The sequence below is a fragment of the Aotus nancymaae genome, unplaced genomic scaffold (assembly GCF_030222135.1).
Source record: "Aotus nancymaae isolate 86718 unplaced genomic scaffold, 86718_ANA_hifiasm-v0.15.2.pri h1tg000006l, whole genome shotgun sequence".
NCBI lineage: Eukaryota > Metazoa > Chordata > Mammalia > Primates > Aotidae > Aotus > Aotus nancymaae.
In genome coordinates, this window is record NW_026988417.1 from 2574862 (window position 1) to 2593280 (window position 18419).

General features: G+C 47.6%; 1 protein-coding gene across 2 annotated transcripts in view; it reads left to right on the plus strand.

Moving 5' to 3' along the window:
• Positions 1–15319, plus strand: part of RNF4 (ring finger protein 4) — a 37814-nt gene extending 22495 nt beyond the window's left edge. For both annotated transcript variants that reach the window (XM_064365341.1, XM_064365346.1), the window contains exons 3-8: positions 5651–5765; positions 8308–8387; positions 11385–11394; positions 11865–12024; positions 12533–12581; positions 13104–15319. In XM_064365341.1, coding sequence (XP_064221411.1) covers positions 5651–5765; positions 8308–8387; positions 11385–11394; positions 11865–12024; positions 12533–12581; positions 13104–13253 — 564 coding nt within the window. In that variant the 3' untranslated portion in view covers positions 13254–15319. The remainder of the gene's footprint in view (positions 1–5650; positions 5766–8307; positions 8388–11384; positions 11395–11864; positions 12025–12532; positions 12582–13103) is intronic.
• Positions 15320–18419: the final 3100 nt, after the last annotated feature.

The following is an 18419-nucleotide window of genomic DNA, read 5'->3' on the forward strand; positions in this document are numbered from 1 at the left end:
TCTTCTTTAATTAGCCCCAGATACTTGGGAGGCTGAGGCAGGAAGATTCCTTAAGGCCAAGAGTTCCAGGCTAGAGTGAGATATGATCATATCACTGCACTCTGGCCTGGATGACAGAGTGAGACCCTGTCTCTGCAAAGTAAATAAATAAAAGTATTTGCAACCCAGTTTTCAGTTTTCAGTTTTCCCTTCTACTTTATTTCCCTGTGACATTCTTGGTTCAGTGTAAGCACAATAGTAATAATCTATAGTGAAAAGTTTCTTACATTCAGTGACCCAAGTTGATTCGTCATAATTACTGTTTAGAGCTTTTGTTTGTCTTTTGAGACGGGCTCACAATGTTGCCCAGGCTGGAGTCCAGTAGTGTGATAATAGCTCACTGCAATCTCCAACTCCTGGAGTCAAGCAATCCTTTCACTTCAGCTTCCTGAGTATCTGTGATCATAGGCATGCACTGTGCTTGGCAAAAAAAAAAATTGACTGGGCACAGTGTTTCATGCCTGTAATCCCAACTGGGAGGCCCAGGCGGGCAGATCACGAGGTCAAGAGATTGAGACCATCCTGGCCAACATGGTGAAACCTTGCCTCTGCTAAAAATACAAAAATTAACTGGGTGTGGTGGCGCACGCCTGTAGTCCCAGCTATTCAGGAGGCTGAGGCAGGAGAATCGCTTAAACCCGGGAGGCGGAGGTTGCATTGAGCCAAGATGATGCTACAGCACCCCAGCCTGGTGACAGAGTGAGACTTTGTCTCAGAAAAAAAAAAAAATTGTAGGCATGGAGTCTTGCCTTATCGCCCAGGCTGATCTTGAACTCCTGGCTTCAAGCAGACCTCCCACCTGGGCTCCCAAAGTGAGCGACCATACCCAGACTGTGTAGAGCTTTTATCACATCTGTGAGGCACCTCTGGTGTGGTGTAACTCAGTTGTCATCTGGAACTCCTTTAGCTCTAGAGGAGATTGCCTGAAAGTCCCCCGTCCCAGTTTATTCTCTGCTGACAGAGTTCCCTCTGCAAGGTTGATCAAATGATCTAAACTCAAAACAACTGTTTTCTGAGATCCTGAATTCCGTATCAGGCAGACCAGATGTGAAATAGCCTGCTAATCTCTTCCAGTGCTCCAGAGGTGCTGTGAATGGTATGGAAAGATGGATGGTGGGGGCAGGATGAGGCTGAACAAACAGTTCTAAGAAGGAACGGTGATAGAAATGCTGCTCATATCCTCTGACTACTTTGAGTCCTCACCCTCTTCTGTTACTTCCGGACCATTCCTGGCCCCCATTGTCCTCCAAGGCCCACTTTTGATGTGATACACAAAAAAGCCTGCTTCTCTGACTTCCCTCCCAGCTTGGTGCTTCACCTGCAGATTACCACGTAGCTCACCTGTAGGGAGATGGATGTTCTAAGCCTTACCTCTGAAGTCCCATCTCTGCCTAGGCCGGATCAGAACAGGCAAAAGAATGTAGCCTTTTATAAGTGTGCGTGAAGAAATTGGTTAAAATTCCTGAAATTATGGTGTGGTTGTAGCTTATGTGGTTGTGATTAGATGGTCAGTTTTCACTAGAAGCTACAGACCTTGGAGGGCCCTGCTAGTTAAAAGGAGAAGAGTCATGACCAGAATTAGGGGAGTGCAAGAGGGGAGAGCTCTACAAATATTCCTGGACTTATTGAGCCTGTCCTGAGTGGTCCAGGGAAGCTACTTGGGAGGAGGAGGCTCAGAGACAGTAGAGTGGGAGGGTGAAGGATGTCCTCAGGAGGGAGGTGACATTTAAGTGGATTCTAGAAAGCTGTGCAAGAATTGGCCAAGTGAAGAAAGGGAGGGATGGGCACTCCAGGCAGGGAAGAAGCTCTGGTGAAAGGCATGGAGGAGCAGACAGGAAAGAGGATTCCTGGGGTTAGGGAGGGGTGGGGACATTCCTGCAATTACCCATGCAGGGAGATTTAGGGTCCAGTACCCATGGCTGCCTTTTTGGCTCCCTCCATGGGGCCCAGAAACCACACAGGTAGCCGTGTAGGGCATGAAGATCTCCTTAGCAGTGTCTCGTAAGACAGACTTGGTCTGCTGCAAGGGAAGGAGGCTACAAGGACGTTGTCAAAGAGAAGAGCGTAAATATTAAAGAGTCCTGAGTAACCTGGTGGCTGCTGGAGAAACCCTTAAAGCACTGGGCAGTAGAACTCCCCTGAGGTTAGTGTCAGCTCCCTTGAGGCAAAGAGCAGCTGCTCACTTTGAGCTGCTGCTGTCACTTGGCCTCTGGGCCCTCCTGGGGTTGGTTCTGTGCTCCTTAGTCCATGAGAAGTCGCTAGACCCAGCTTCATTTCCAACGTATCTCAAGCTGTCATTTGATTGAGTAGCATTGGAACACAAATAGAATTAGGCTTAGTCCTGTTGCCTAGCAAGGGCTTGGCTGTGTGGTGGGTGTTCCTGGGTCTTATATGAATCTCACCTTCAGTATCTGGTCCTTTCAGAGTTTCCTAGGTCAGAATGACCCCAGTAAGGCTAAGGAATTGGGACATTAGTAGCATCTTCCATCTCTGCACAGTACTTTGCATAATGATCTCATTTAGTCCTTATAACAACTGTGCAAGGCTGGTACTGGTGAGGAACTTGAGACTTAGTAGTGCAGTACCTGTCCCAGGTGGTCAGGTGCGAAGCAGAGCAGGACAGGGCAGAGGGAGAAGAACACAGAAACACACGGTGGGAAAAACAAGGCGACAGGCTCTGTTGGGAAGTCTGTCTCCTGATGAAGGTAGAGGATATTCTCAGCTCGTCTTTTGGGACCAGCCAGACCAGAAATGCTGGAGCATGTTGGCAAACCAGCAGCCAATATGCAAACCAAGGATGTAGAAGAAAGGCTGGTCAGTGTCATTTGCAGATCCACCAGTTGAGAGCCTGAAGCTTCTGGAAGACATGGCTCTTGGGCAGCCACTGGGAACAGGCTTGAAACAGCTTTGCTGCTTTGAGTTCTTTGTGGGAGATGATTGTCTGGTGTGAATCATGCTTGATAATGTCCTCAAAGGTTCAAGGCCACATTTCCCAAGGAAAGATAAGCTTTCCACAACGTATAGAAACTCAGAATATTTGATGTTCTTTACTTTAAGAAACAAAAAGGGCTTAATAAGGCTGAACACAAAGTCAAGGAAGAGAAATTGATAACTTTTGGTTAAAGAGAAAGGTTTCCAGCCTTTTGGCCAGGGCATCCACTCCCAAGCTTTTGTAAAGGGATGCATCTTGTCCCTTTTGACCTGCTGATAGTTTGATATAACAGAAGTTTTACTTTCTAGAATTTCTGTTGATTGTAGGTTTTGGATGATTTTGTCTCTCCGTAAGCATTCAGTATTCTGGAATCTCAAGTTTTGAAAGGAGCTCTAACTTCAAGTCTACTCACTGGCTTCTTTTTTTTTTTTTTTGAGGAAGAAAAAGGAAGAGAGAGAGAGAATGGGAGTATTGCTTTCTTGCCCAGGCTAGAATGCAGTTTAGTAATGGGTATTGAAAACCTCTTTTATACCAATAATTATACTTGATGTAGACAGGAAGGAATAAGGGAAGAAAATAACAAACAAGCAGCCAACCAATATTTCATTTAAACCTGTGAAATGCTATGCGATTACTGAGGAGTGATTTACTTCCAATTATGTAGTCACTTTTGGAATAGGTGTGAGGTGGTAATGTATGTTTTGTGTATTTGAAGTGGAGAGTTCTGTAAATGTTTATTAAGTTTACTTGTTCCAGGTCTGAGTTCAAGTCCTGGATGACCTTGTTAATTTTCTGTCTCGTTGATCTATAAAATCGTTAGCTCTTCTTGTTACAGTGATCCTTTTGCCTTTATGTAATGTCCTTCTTTGCCTCTTTGGCTCTTTGTTGCTTTAAAGTCTACTTTATCAGAGGCGAGAATTGCATCTCCTGCTTTTTGTTTAGTTTATTTTTACTCTCTGATTGGTTGATACATCTTCCTCCTCTTTGTTTTCAGTCTTTGTGTATCGTTGCATGTGAGATGGGTCTGGATGCAGCATACCGATGGATTTTGGCTTTTTATCCGATTAGAATATATATATAGGTTTAATACTGGCATTTGATGCTAGCTGGCTGTTTTGCCCATTAGTTAGTGTAAATTTTTCATTGTGTTAATGCTCTTTGCTTTTTGATATATTTTTGGAAAGGCTGATATTGGTTGTTCCTTTATATGTATAGTGCTTCTTTCAGAAGCTCTTGTAAAGCAGGCCTGGTGGTGGTAAAGTCTCTAAGTGCTTGTTTGTTCGCAAAAGACTTAATTTTTCCTTCGATTATAAAGCTTAGTTTGGCTGGATAGGAAATTCTGGGTTGAAAGTTCTTTTCTTTAAGGATGTTAAATATTGGTCCCCACTCTTTTCTGGCTTGTAGGGTTTCTGCTGAGAGATCTGCTGTAAGTCTGATAGGTTTCCCTTTATGGGTAACCTGACCTTTCTCTCTGGCTGCCCTTAGTATTTTCTCCTTCATTTCAACCCTAATAAATCTGGCAATTATGTGCCTTGGGGTTGGTCTTCTTGAAGAATATCTTTGTGGTGTTCTCTGTATTACCTGGAGTTGAATATTACCCTGCCTTGCCAGGTTGGGAAAGTTTTCCTGAATGATATCCTGAAGAGTATTTTCCAACTTGGATTCATTCTCTTTGTCACATTCAGGTACACCTATCAAACGTAAATTAGGTCTTTTCACATAGTCCCATATTTCCTGGAGACTTTGCTCATTCCTTTTCATCCTTTTTTCTCCAATCTTGTCTTCTCGTTTCATTTCACTGAGCTGGTCCTCGACTTCTGATACCCTTTCTTCTGCTTGATCAATTTGACTGTTTAAACCTGTGCATGCTTCGCGAAGTTCTCGTGTTGTGTTTTTCAGCTCCATCAACTCACTTATATTCCTCTCTAAATTGTCCATTCTCGTTAACATTTCGTCAAACCTTTTTTCAAGGTTCTTAGTTTCTTTGCATTGGGTTAGAACAAGTTCTTTTAATTCACAGAAGTTTCTTATCACCCACGTTTTGAAACCTGCTTCTGTTATTGGAACACTCTCGTAATCTATTAAGCCTTGTTCCGTTACTGATGAGGAATTGCGATCCCCTGTAGAGGGAGAGGCATTCTGATTTTGAGTATTCTCTGCCTTTTTACGCTGGTTTCTTCCCTTCGTTATATATTTATCCGTCTGTCGTCTTTGTAATTACCGACTTTCTAACTAGGTCTCTGAGCTGACGTCCAACTTGTTGATTCCCAGCGCAGAAATCTGAGCAATCCACTGAGCCGGCCAAAATAGCGGTGTTAAGATTGATGGTGCTTTTCTGCCCAGGAATCTCCAGACTCTGCACCAAGAACTGGCACGCTAAGGCGCCAGCAAAACTGCCACGCCAGCCACAAGAGTTGCCCTGGCGACCCGTGGGGCTCCTCTACTGGGAATCTCCTGGTCCGTGAGCAACAAATATTCGTCTGAAAGTGTGGCGTCCTCTCGTTCTCTGCGCTTTCACTGGGAATTACGAGCTCGAGCTGCTAGTGATCAGTCAACTTGGATCTCTCTCCCTCACTGGCTTCTTAACGAGTTGAACTGTTTCTAGTGTTGCCCTTTTAGTTCTTCGAAACCCTGACATTCTGGTGGTCACGTGACTATTCTTTCCTCCTTGCTACTCAGAGAAAGCGTCGTGGTGGAGCAATAAATTCTAGACAAGCCCAGAAGCGAACTCGGGAAGCAGCCTCCACCCCGGAGATTTCCTTGGAAGCAGAACCCATAGAACTCGTGGAAACTGGTAAGATTGCCAGGGGCACTACAACTGTGGGGTGGTAAAGGGGAGAGAGAACACTGTAGCAGGGTGAGCTATTAGGTGTTCTCAGTGTCTTTAGAAGGCTTATGCAATCTCAACGCTCACCATTTACAACTCAAGGGCCCATCTTTAAAAAAGAAAAATCGGCCAGGCACGGTGGCTCACGCCTGTAATCCCAGCACTTTGGGAGGCCCACGTGGGTGGATCACGAGGTCAAGAGATCGAGACTATCCTCGCCAACATGGTGAAACCCCGTCTCTACTAAAAATACAAAAATTAGCTGGGCATGGTGGTGCGTGCCTGTAGTCCCAGCTACTCGGGAAGCTGAGGCAGGAGAATTGCTTGAACCCGGGAGGTGGAAGTTTCAGTGAGCCGAGATTGCACCACTGCACTCCAGCCTGGCGATGGAGTGAGACTCTGTCTCAAAAAAAAAAAAAAGGAAAAGGAAAAATCTCCAGTGCGAACGAGATGGCCCACCTTTTCTATTTGAAATTGCGTCTCCCAATTCACTTGACCTTGTAAAGTACTTGGCTTTCCTCTTCTGTTTTTCATTAAGACATAAAATCACCCAAGGAGGTAAATCTGTCCACAGAGCTCCCTGTGTTGGAACTTGGTGTAGGCAGAGGTCAGATTGGATTTCCCCTTTCTGCCTGCTCAAGAAGTGGTTGATGGCCAGCCCGAGTTAAGTCCCTTTTCCCTGCATACATTGTTTTTATAACTGGGATACCTGTAAGCTGGCATTTTAAAGAGAAACAACATAGTGCAAGATGGGCCCCCCAAGAGTAGTGAAGTTCTCTGTGGTCTCTGAGTTTCACGTCTACAAGTGAGTTCTTAAATGCTTTGACTTATTTCACTAGAGGCTAGGATCCTGCCTCTAGACCAGAAAGGAACCAGCTGCTTTCCAACGTGGCACTTGTTATCCTCAAGGTAGTCTTACCCCTGTGCAAGGGTGTGTGCCTAGGGCTGCCCGTTAGAGCACTGTTTTTGTAAGAGCTCAGAGTTGTGTTCACCAGAAAGAGAACGGTTCAATAAATTATTGTATATCAGTATATGGACTGTTGGGCAGCCCTTCTTTTTAATAAAGAATGCAGTGATTTTTACGTAAACTATATTGTACATCTAAGATCGTCATGGTTTTTATTCTTGTGAAACTTTATGATACAAGAAAATAAAACAAATTGGCCAGATTGCTCGAGCTCAGGAGTTCCAGACCAGCCTGGACAACATAGCAAGACCCTGTCTCTACAAATAAAAAAACTAGCCAGATGTGGGAAGCTGAGGTGGGAGGATCACACGAGCCTGGAACATTGCAGCTGCAGTGAGCCGTGACCATGCCACTGCACTCCAGCCTGGGCAACAGCAAGACCTCATCTCAAAGGGAAACAAGAAGTTAAGATACATAGGCCAGGCATGGTGGCTCACACCTGTAATCCCAGCACTTTGGGAGGCCGAGGTAGATGGATCACTTGAGGTCAGGAGTTCGAGACCGGCCTGGCCAACATGGTGAAACCCCATCTTTAAAAAAAAAAAAAAAAAAAGGCAATAAACGAAGTTAAGATTTTTAGAAATAGTAATGGTGTGATATTTGAGCAAAGTGTCTTGTAATGCATTTAATGTATCTTTATTTTTTATTTTATTTTATTTTTTAAATTATTATTATTATTTTTTAAAGACGGGGTTTCACCATGTTGGCCAGGCTGATCTCGAACTCCTGACCTCAGATGATCCATCTACCTCGGCCTCCCAAAATGCTGGGATTACAGGTGTGAGCCACCACGCCCAGCCCATTTATTGCTTTTTAATGTTAATAATCAGAAACAAAAATGGTTTTAAGTCATTTTTTTACTTTACATAAATGGAAGTTGTACGTTAACTGTTTGGTCCATGTCCTTCTTACCTTCATCCTGAGTTCGTGTAGACATCACAGTGTACCCTAGGGCTGAAAGGCAAGCTTCACGACAGATGCAACCCATTTTGTGTGTTGAGGTTCCAGGAACCAATAAATACCACTGTTCTTCTCGTCCAAGTAGGGAGACACTTCAGAAATAAATGGAGATAAAAAGTTTGCCCCAGATTAACCAACAAAGTTATTAAGCTAAGCCTGACTATGTCTCTGGGCCAAGTGAGAGTGGTCTGCTTCCACTGCTGGGAATAGCAGAGGTTTCAGGCCATTCTATCCCAAAGAGAAAGGCCTGGGGCTGAGCGTACATGGTGCCTTCTCCCAGCTGGGCACAGAGGCATAACTGTGTGGAATTGGGATGCCGTGGAATAGAGGTGTGCACATGTGCACTCATACCCCCGTGGTACATTTGTCAAAACCATCCATCCCCTCTCAGCAGAATTCTGGAAGTGTGTTTACTGGCTTTCACTCCTGAAGGAGATGTTGGTTCTGGCGCTCTTTGCAGTGTGTACTTCAGGATTAGTTTGGTTTGGGGTAGGCCTGTATTACATTTACAGTCATACTAAAGTGTAGAGGGATACAGCCTTACTTTCTTCTTAATGCTTGTTGAAATACTTTCTTTTGAAGCTGGAGATGAAATTGTGGACCTCACCTGTGAATCTTTAGAGCCCGTCGTTGTTGACCTGACTCACAATGACTCTGTTGTGGTAAGTGTTGGGAGTGTGAGAGTCGGCTGTTTCTTGGGTGTGGGTCCCTGGCCAGTGCCAGCATCTGACAGCCTTGGTCACAGACTACAAGTCGGGGTTACAGCTTATGCTAAAGAAGTTCAGACATCTTGTGGAATCGAACTTTTAAAAGGAAAAAATGGCCAGGTGCAGTAGCTCACTCCTGTAATCCCAGCACTTTGGGAGGCTGAGGTGGACAGATCACGAGGTCAAGAGATCGAGACCATCCTGGCCAACATGGTGAAACCTGGTCTCTACTAAAAATACAAAAAAAAAATTAGCTGGGGTTTGGTGGCGTGCGCCTGTAATCCCAGCTACTCGTGAGGCTGAGGCAGGAGAACTGCTTGAATCCAGGAGGCAGAGATTGCAGTGAGCCAAGATCACACCACTGCACTCCAGCCTGGGCGATAATAGTGCGAGACTCCATCTCAAAAAAATAAATAAATTTAAAAAAAAGAAAAAAACAATAGCAAAAAAATAGTTCATGCATTTAGTGACGAGAACCCAAACTGAAAACTATTACAAGAAAATCATGTTATAGCTTTGTTGCCCATGGAGTGGATCTGTGTGACCTGACCTTGCCACACCTGGGCATGAGCCACTGCACCCGGCCATATTTCGTTTTAGGTTTGTTTGTTTTCTTTTTTTAATTGGTTTTGTTGTTTTTTTCAGACGGAGTCTCACTCTGTCACCCAGTCTGTGCTGGAGTGTAGCGGTGTGATCTTGGCTCACTGCAACCTCTGCCTCCCAGGTTCAAGCGATTCTCCTGCCTCAGCCTCCTGAGTAGCTGGGATTACAGGCACTCGCCAGCACGCCCAGCTAATTTTTGTATTGTTTTTTATTTAGTAGAGACAGAGTTTCACCATGTTGGCCAGGCTGGTCTTGAACTCCTGACCTCAAGTGATCTGCCCGCCTCACCCTCCCAAAGTGCTGGGATTGCAGGTGTGAGCCACTGCGCCCGGCCCGTGGTATCATTCTTACACTGAAGCCTCATCTGTAAGCTGTTTTTCTCTCATTGAAAATAGGCAGTCAGAATTGTTACCAGTGAGGAAACACTCTGGCCACCCTGTTCTTACAGCCCAGTAGTTGTGTGTGTATCACCTGCTGTTTGCCAGCAGCCCCTGGGCTCCGTGCTCAGGACAGGCCTAAGTTTGGCAGCCCCTGTCGGGGAAGCTGGGTATGACTCACAGGAGACCATACTCAGTATGCACACACTCATTGCTGGGGGACGGGGGGTGTCATACTCCTTCCAGGTGTCCATACCTAATTAGTGGGCCATCTTGGCAGAGGGTGGGGGCATACTGGAGCTGTAGAAAGCTGAGGTTATTTCTACGCACAGAAGAATTTCCTTCTGCTCCCAGCTAAATCCAGGGCTTTTTCCAAGGGCCAGAGCTGTTACCAGAGCCTCTTTTTCTAGATTTCATGTGGACATGTACATTGTGCCAGCTCTGCTAAGTTTGGTCCTGATGATGAGGTTGACTGTCCCCAGATTTCTCTTGTCACCTTCTGCAGTCTCCTCTAAGAGTCAAGGGGAACACTTTTCAGTGGCTCCACACGTGTGGATTATATTCTTACCACAAGTCAAAGACCTTTATACTCAGGCCTGCATCCTGCCTGCATGGCCATTTGTATATGTCAGGATGCCATTTGGGAAACAATCCACTCTAATTATTCCTAAGCTTAGTGGATTTTAACATGGAAGGAGAATCCTAAATGAGCAATCTCTGGGTTGGGTCTCCAGGAATAACTCTTGACCTCGAAGCCTTGACCTACCTAGGGAGCTGCTATGTCTGCTCCAGGATGGTCTGGAGGCGGGGTCTACCCCCTGCACTAATATCTTTGGGTTCAGGTAGACACTACTGCAGACGCTTTCTAGGGAGGGAGGCCTGGGCTCGAGACATAGCAGCCTCTGCCAGAACTGTTTCTTCATAGTGCAGCTCTGCCTGCCAGTGCCAACATCCATAGCAGCCCAAATCAGCCTCCACCCCCTGCCCTGCCAGTAGCACAAGTGTGTCTGATTGAGGGTACCCAGTTCACATCCAGGATCCTGGCTACACGGGAGCCAGAGTAGAGGATGAGAGCGTCTTATCACTGTGGGGCAGGATGTCCTGCCAGGGGACAGGCGAGTGAGGTGAGCAGTAGGGCTTAGGCGGTGAGAACTTGCCTGAAGCAGTCCCTCCTACGTGCTGAGCAAGAGGGAAGGGGTTCCACGGGCCTCCCTAGATGGGTAAGAGCACTTTGCCAGAAGGCATGAGGAACCGAGTTGGAAACTGTTGGAGCAGAAATCGTCTAAATGTAAGTTCTGAGCTGGCAGGTGAGGGGCTTGTCAAGTTTTTAGTCTTGTCTATTCTAGGCCCCCAGGACAGAGAATTGGGTTGATCTCGGTCCTTGGTGTCTGTCACACTCATTGGTCCATGCGTAGCCTGCTTTTCTTTGTTAGTTATTTGTGACAACCTACTGAGCAATGCAAATCCTCCTCCACATCAAGCCTGCACCTTGGCAGTTGCTGACCTGAGCCACGTCAGCACAAGAGAGAGCGTGGTGCCCCCGTGCTGTGCTGTGCTGAGCTGAATGTTCACTGTCTCATGTCATCCTCACAACAGCTTGGTCAGACATGGGCTCTGGTGCCTCTGTTTTCCAGAAGAGGAAGCTGCAGCCCCCAGATAGTAAGGTCCCCAGGTCTTGTAGCCAGCACGTGGTGTGGCTGTGGCTGGCTGTGTTCATGTTCCCAGAGACCCCACTAAACACCCAGTGGGGAGAGGCACAGCCTATCAGCTGGGAGGTGGAGTGACCTGGGAAATGTGCTTGATTGACTAGGAGAGGTACACAGATTCTCTGCAGGTGGCGGGGGGGGGCCTCTGCTGCCCACCAGAGGATTCTGCAGAGGGTATCACATCAGAAAAAAGAAATGCCTTCATTTATCACTTACATCAGACTGACTGCTCGTTTCTCTTTTGTTTTTCTCTTCCTTTTTACAAGATTGTTGACGGTGAGTAGTTTTGTCTCCTTTTTCACTGGGTTTGGAGGGAAAACTGGCATGGGTGAGAGCTGAGGTGCTGCAGGCCTTGCCAGATTATACCCAAGGGCCTGGAGCACTCCAAGCAGGAAGATTCCAACGCAAGTACTGTAGTCAGACCTGCACAATCAGTCCCCCTTGTGCCTGCTGGAAAAACTTCACCCCTATCACTGAGCGCCGAGCTACATCCTGCCTTGTGGCCTACCAGATTTTGGAGAAGGCCGGCAGCTCACAACAGGGCTTGGGGTGTTTCTCCTGGGAAGATAGGACAGTGGCCTCCGGAGCAGGGCAGGACCTTCTGGGGCATAGCTGAGCACAGCAGCAGTTTCTCTCTGGGGATCCCAGGCGAGGAAGGAAGAGGGTCTTAGAGGCATCAGGATGGGGGTGGTGAGGATGGTAAGAGCAGGGAGCCTCCAACATGAAAATGTGACCTCCTACCTTAGAAAGGAGAAGACCAAGGAGGAATGCTAGGAGGCTGCACCAGGACCATGCTGACAGCTGCGTGGTGAGCAGTGACGATGAAGAGTTGTCCAGGGACAGAGACGTGTATGTGACTACCCACACTCCCAGAAACACCAGGGATGAGGGCGCTACCGGCCTCAGGTACCGACATGCCCCCAGCTCTGGCGCTGCCATGCTAGCGTGTGGGGCCAGGGCAGAGAAATACTTCTCAGCAAATCTGTGAGCCCTTGGCCCTGGAAGGGCTTGGCAAAGCTTCTGCCCAGCATCTGGATACAGTTGGAACTGGGTCTAGAACTGAACGCGGTTGTTCCCACTGTAACCAGAATATGTGAGCACTAACAGGTGGGCACAGACAGTCCCAGTGGCCCCAGACAAGGATCCTGGGGCCGGTGGGGACACGGGGGAGGGCAGGGTGGCTCAGGTGTCTGCACCTTCTCTTGTTCCCCTTTCTCATGCTCACCCTGCCACATGCCCTTGAGGCAGTTGGCTTTCCCGAAAGTCTCGTGGGTGCCTGTACTAAAGCCGAGTCAGAGGAGGCCAGGGGCGGGACTCTTGCAGGGGATACGGACACTTACGTGGAGGCCACTTACAGGCTATAATGAAATGTTTGCATTTACTGAGAAACTAATGTGAAGCACTATGATCTTAGGCCCTCTGGTACTGTCAGTTGTCCTATCTGCATGGATGGATACTCAGAGGTAAGTAAACCAGGCTGGATCTTCCTTGCTTCTGGTTTCTAAACTTCAGTGAAAGAAGTGGGTGAGATGGGATCTTCTCCTTTGGTGGGGTTTGACACCTCTACCTGCAGTCATGCCTGGGCCATCCTTGCTACAGATCTGTCTGTGACGGGAGAATGTGCCAGTTTCTCCTTGGACCCTGCAGCTTTCACCTTCAGCCCCTGTATGCCCTGAGCTTCAGGTGTAAACGCAGCCTCCTCTTGTTTCCCCCATTCTGGCTCTAACTGGAAGCTGCTAGTGTTTACTGGGGTCCCTCATAACCCTCTCGGGCTGCCACACTGTTGCAGTGCCACAGCCCCTGCCTCCTGCTCTCCAGCTCTAGGTAGAGTTAGCTCTCCAGAGCCCTCCCTGTTGCTGCTGCAGCCTGGCTTGCTCTTCCCTCTAATTGGTCATCTTAGGCATAGATGGGTGGGATTCTCTGGGGACAGTGGCTGCTCTGGGCCAAGGGCAAAGTCAGAGGCTCTTCTTTTTAATGCCTTCTAGATTGTTCAGAATGGACGTCTCATCGTTTCCACAGAATGTGGCCATGTCTTCTGTAGCCAGTGCCTCCGTGATTCCCTGAGGAATGCTAATACTTGCCCAACTTGTAGGAAAAAGATCAACCACAAACGGTACCACCCCATTTATATATGAAGTGTTCAGAGCAGCTCAGGAGAGACGGGTGGACAGCCAGCCGGCCAGGTTTTCCAGTGGTATCTGTCTGCCTCCATTTTCCTGAGCTCAAAAAGACTGTTTCGAAACCAACGTCCGACATGTAAACTGCTCTTTGTTTCCAACCCCTTCCTTTTGTTATCTCTAGTTTGATGCTATGGCGCTGGACCCAGGACCCTCCCAGGTCATCTCTGTTACTCTGGGGTGGTCGGTTCTAGGGTGGGAGAAAGGGAGGAGTCAGGCACATTGTAATTGGGAATTGTGGTTCTAGTCTGGTTGGAGACCGTGCACAGTTGCCAAGAAATTTTCCCTGTTTGGAAAGTTTGCCCCAGCTCTGCCGGGCACCCCACCTTTTGTCCCAAGTGTCTGCCGGTTGACCAGTCTGCCTGCCCACACATTGACCAAGCCAGACCTGGTTCACCCAGCTTGAGGATCCCAGGTGCAAGAGTGGCCCCTTGAAGCCCTGGAAAAGACCAGTCACTGGACTTCTTCTCTTGAGGTCACCGTGATTCTGCCTGCACCTTATCATTGATCTGCAGTGATTTCTGGAAAAAGAGAAACTGCAGGGCAATCCCCCGTTTTCTAAGAAGGAAAAAGTGCAATAAAGGCCATTCTTTACCTACTTTTCAGCAGCCCACAAGATGTAGCACTATTAGCATCCCCCCTCAGAGGCCTAATGTTGCTTGCGGAGCAGTGCCCATCCCAGCCCCTTTCTGCCCACCAGCTGTTCTCAGGACCTTACCCACGCTCCAGCGTCCTTCACCTGGCACAGGACGTGCAAGTCAAATAGGGCAGGCACTTGTGTGGGTGTCCTCTCCTTTCTGATAAAATCCATCCTGTGTTCACCATGCACCCTCCAGTCCTCAGTTCCTCAGTTCCCACTGCCTCGTGTCTGCCCCCACATATATGCTGAGAGGTGGTGGCAGTAATTGTGGCCTTATCAGCCGCTCAGTTCCAGGCTTTTGCCGAGTCACTGTTGCCCCATGTTTCGGAGAACCTGGCCCACCTGACTCGGCTTTCTCATCCATCCCGACCCAGTGGTGTTTATTTCAGAAACTATTCATCTGGACAGTTGGGCTTGGATCCTTTGGGCTTTTGACTACTCCATAGGTTTTGATTGGTAAACACAGTGGCTTGTCCCCCTACAGGAACCCAGATGACAGCCTCTCCTTCACTCCACAGGTGTGTGGGAGCCTCGGGTTCTCTCAAGAGGCAGAAAGTGCCCCTGACAGCACAGGGCCTGGGGGTGGCTAATGAGAGAGGCCTTAAGAGTGCCAGCCTGCCTCCTCTTCCTTACTCCTCCTTCCTCAGAGGGCTTCAAGCCAAAGCAACGGCCTTTTCATGTGAAACAGCTTCAGAGTGGGACAGGGGCCACTTGTGGCTTTGTTAGCAATAACTGACCTTCAGTTTACCCTTCTGAAGGAGCAGGGACTCGGCACAGAACTCACTTTAAATGGGGCTGAAGGAGTGTCCCTCCTCTATGTGAAAAGAAAATTGTTTTATTCTTCATTCTGACTTTTTAACTGTTTGGCTCAGTTAGTTTGAATGAAAATCATAATTTTCTACCTGGAATTGAAGAGGGCAGGAGGCTCAGCTCTCATTGTCATGATGTGTAGCGTGTCTGCCCTCTGACTCGACATCATTGCCATTAACTTTCTTCTGGGCATCATGGCAACGTCATGATGCCCAGACTTGGAGCAAGGCAACCTTGGAGCCAGTCCATTAATAAAATATGGTAATACCCATTTTTAAATTTCTTTAAGTTTTATCCTTAAAGATAACTCACGTGGTTGATTATAAAAGTTGTATTACTTCGTCCTAAATTAAATTGGTAAAAAAAAAAAATTTTTTTTTATGTGTTTGGTTTCTACTATTCAGAAACTGTGCAAACTAGGAAAAGGTTGATATGAAAAAATCTCTCTCTTTTTTTCAGTGTACATAGTTCACTTTTTCTTTGTTACATTTAAACTATATCCATGGATATCAGTCTGTTTTGGACTCCTCTGCTAGTGTTAAAGATGGAAATAAAACCATTAATTTGAACCAAATATCTTTCACACATTCATTTGCTCTTTGGAATTAAGAGTCTGTTTCCCCCCTTTTTGCCAAGGTGTGGCATTGGTGTGTGTTCGTGAAGTTTGCCTGTCCTAAATCCAGCAAGCACGTGAAAGGCTATTCTTAGAACAGAGCCACAAGCCCAAGCCTGGAATCGCTGAGAGAGCAGAGTCGACTCTGAGAGGCACGGTTGACCGAGAAGCTGTCTGCCCAGCTTGGTCAGCCTCTCAGAGGTGCTGGGGGTGCTACTCTGAGTGGGATGGACTAAGATTGCCCTGGAGACCTTGCACTACAGTGCCCCCCTTTGCCCCTGGCCACCCAGATACAGAATTTGCCCTCTGAGTGGGAGTCAGCGCTGGGAGTACATAGATGTGCCAGCCACTGCCACAGGTGAGCAGCGCCAGCAAAACCACAAGGAGGGAATGGACTTGGCAGTGTGGCCAGGCTCTCCCTTTGCCTCTGCTCTCCTCTGTACCTACCTAGCTGTCCCCGGGGGCGAAAAAGACTCATATGCTGGCTGCCTGACTCCCAGAGGCCTACCATCTAGTGCAGGTAGTTTGCTTACCATGCTCCTGGCACTACACTTTGGGCTCTGTGGGCAATGAGACAGACATCCTGAACATGGTTCAGAGGAGACAGTCACTCCCCCACGCCAGTAGGAAATTGAGACTGGCAAGGGTGAGGAACAGGAAACCAGGAGAGCCGGCAGCAAGAAGCTGAACCTGTCCAGAAAGCTCTCCCTGCGTAAGGGCTGCTAAGTTGCCATCCTCAAGGTCCAGAAAGCTCTCTAGGGAGAGAGAAAAGAACCAGAGACCCGGCTAGGCCTGTGAAAGGTGTGAGAAGGACCTCCTTGCTGGCATACAGTAGGGTCTGCAGGCCTCCCTAGTACCTGAAGGCATTGGACCAGATACTTCTGGTGGCCGCTTAGGGCCTGGCGGTTTTTTACTCCAGGAACAAGCCCAGGGGAGGCAGGGAGCACTGTGTCTGTAAGACTGGTACTGACAGAGTGGGTCTGGTCCTGGACAGGAGGGAGCCCCCAAGGCTGGTTGTGGAAGGGGGCTGTTGTCTAGGTTACTTAATTTTTTGAATCTCAAAAGATGTCTGTATTCACTGCATTTTTTTTTTTTTTTTTTTTTGGCAATATAGAAACAATTGATTTTTGTATATTGTGTATTCAGAATCCTTGCTAAGCCTTTTTTTCCCCCTTAAGATGGAGTCTGGCTCTGTTGCCCGGGCTGGAGTGCAGTGGCACAATCTCTGCTCACTGCAACCTCCGCCTCCCAGGTTTAAGCATTTCTCCTGCCTCAGTCTCTCGAGTCGCTAGAATTATTTATTTTTCTATTTGTGTAGAGATGAGATCTCACCGTGGTGCCCAGCCTGGGCTTGAACTTCTAGTCTCAAGCGATCCTTCTACCTCAGCCTCCCAACGGTGCTGTAATTAAAGGCCTGAGCCACCTGCCTAGCCCAGTACATTACACACAAATGGTGTTAGTGGACACCTGTGTGTTTTAGTGTTTCATCAAGCAATATGTTTGCTATAGGGTCTTGTTACATAACTGTCAGGTGAGGGAAGTTCCTTTTCCCACAATGAAGTAGGCATTTGTCTTTTTTTTTCATTCTTGTTGCCCAGGATGGAGTGCAATGGCACGATCTCTCCCTGCAACCTCCGTCTCCTGGGTTCAGGCAATTCTCCAGCCTTAGCCTTCCGAGTAGCTGGGATTACAGGCGTGCCACCACCATGCCTGGCTAATTTTTGTATTTTTAGAGAGAAGGTTTAACCATATTGGCCAGGCTGCTCTCAAACTCCTGACCTCAGGTGATAGAACTGCCTTGGCCTCCCAAAGTGCTAGAATTACAGACGTGACCACCAGGCCCAGTGGCATTTGTCTTCTATTTCTGTCTTTTTTTTTTTTTTTTTTTTTTTTTTTAAACAAGACAGAGTCTTGCTCTATCACCCAGGAGTGCAGTGGCATGATCTTGGCTTACTGCAGACTCCGCCTCTTGGGTTCAAGCGATTCTCCTGCCTCAGCCTCCTGAGTAGCTGGGATTACAGGAGTCCACCACCATACCCATCTAGTTTTTGTATTTTTAGTAGATAGGGTTTCACCAAGTTGGCCAGGCCGGTCTTGAACACCTGACCTCATGATCTGCCTGCCTCAGCCTCCCAAAGTGTTGGGATTACAGGCGTGAGCCACCGCACCCATCCTGTTTTTGTTTTTTTGACACATAGTCTCACTCTGTTACCCAGGCTGGAGTGCAATGGGGCGATCTCAGTTCACTGCAGCTTCTGCCTCCTGGATTCAAGTGATTCTCCTGCCTCAGCCTCCTGAGTAGCTGGGACTACAGGCGCCCACCACCAGGTCCAGCTAATTTTTTTTGTATTTTTGGTAGAGACAGGGTTTCACCATGCTGGCCAGGCTGGTTTCGAACTCTTGACCTCAAGCTATCCACCTGCCTCGGCCTCCGAAAGTGCTGGGATTAACAGGCGTGAGCCAGCACACCTGCTCTTCTATTTGTTTTTGGACACAAGTGAATGTGAGATCTTACCAGTTCTTTTTCTGCTGCTATTGAGACAAGATTTTTTTTCTCTTTAATCAGATAATGTAGTGTGTAACATAGTTATATGTTTGTTGTTTACAGGGATTTTTTTTTTTTTTTTTTTTTTTTGAGACCGAGTCTCACTGTCGCCCAGGCTGGAGGGTAGCAGCACCGTCTCAGCTCATTGAACTTCCGCCTCCCATGTTAAAGCAGTTCTCCTGCCTCCACCTCCCGAGTAGCTGTGATTACAGGTGTGTGCCATCATGCCCACAAAATTTTTTGTATTTTTAGTAGAGACAATGTTTAAACATGTTGGCCAGGCTGGTCTCAAACTCATGACCTCAAGTGATCCACCCGCCTTGGCCTCCCAGCGTGCTGAAGTTATAGGCGTGAGCCACTGCACCTGGCCTTGCAGGGATGTGTTCTGAGAAACGTGTTAGGCAATGTCGCTGTTGCACGAACACGGGAGAGTGCATTGTGTAATTAAGTAAACCCGGATGGTAGTGCCTACTACATGTTTAGCCAATTTCTCCAGGCTACAAACCTGTACAACAT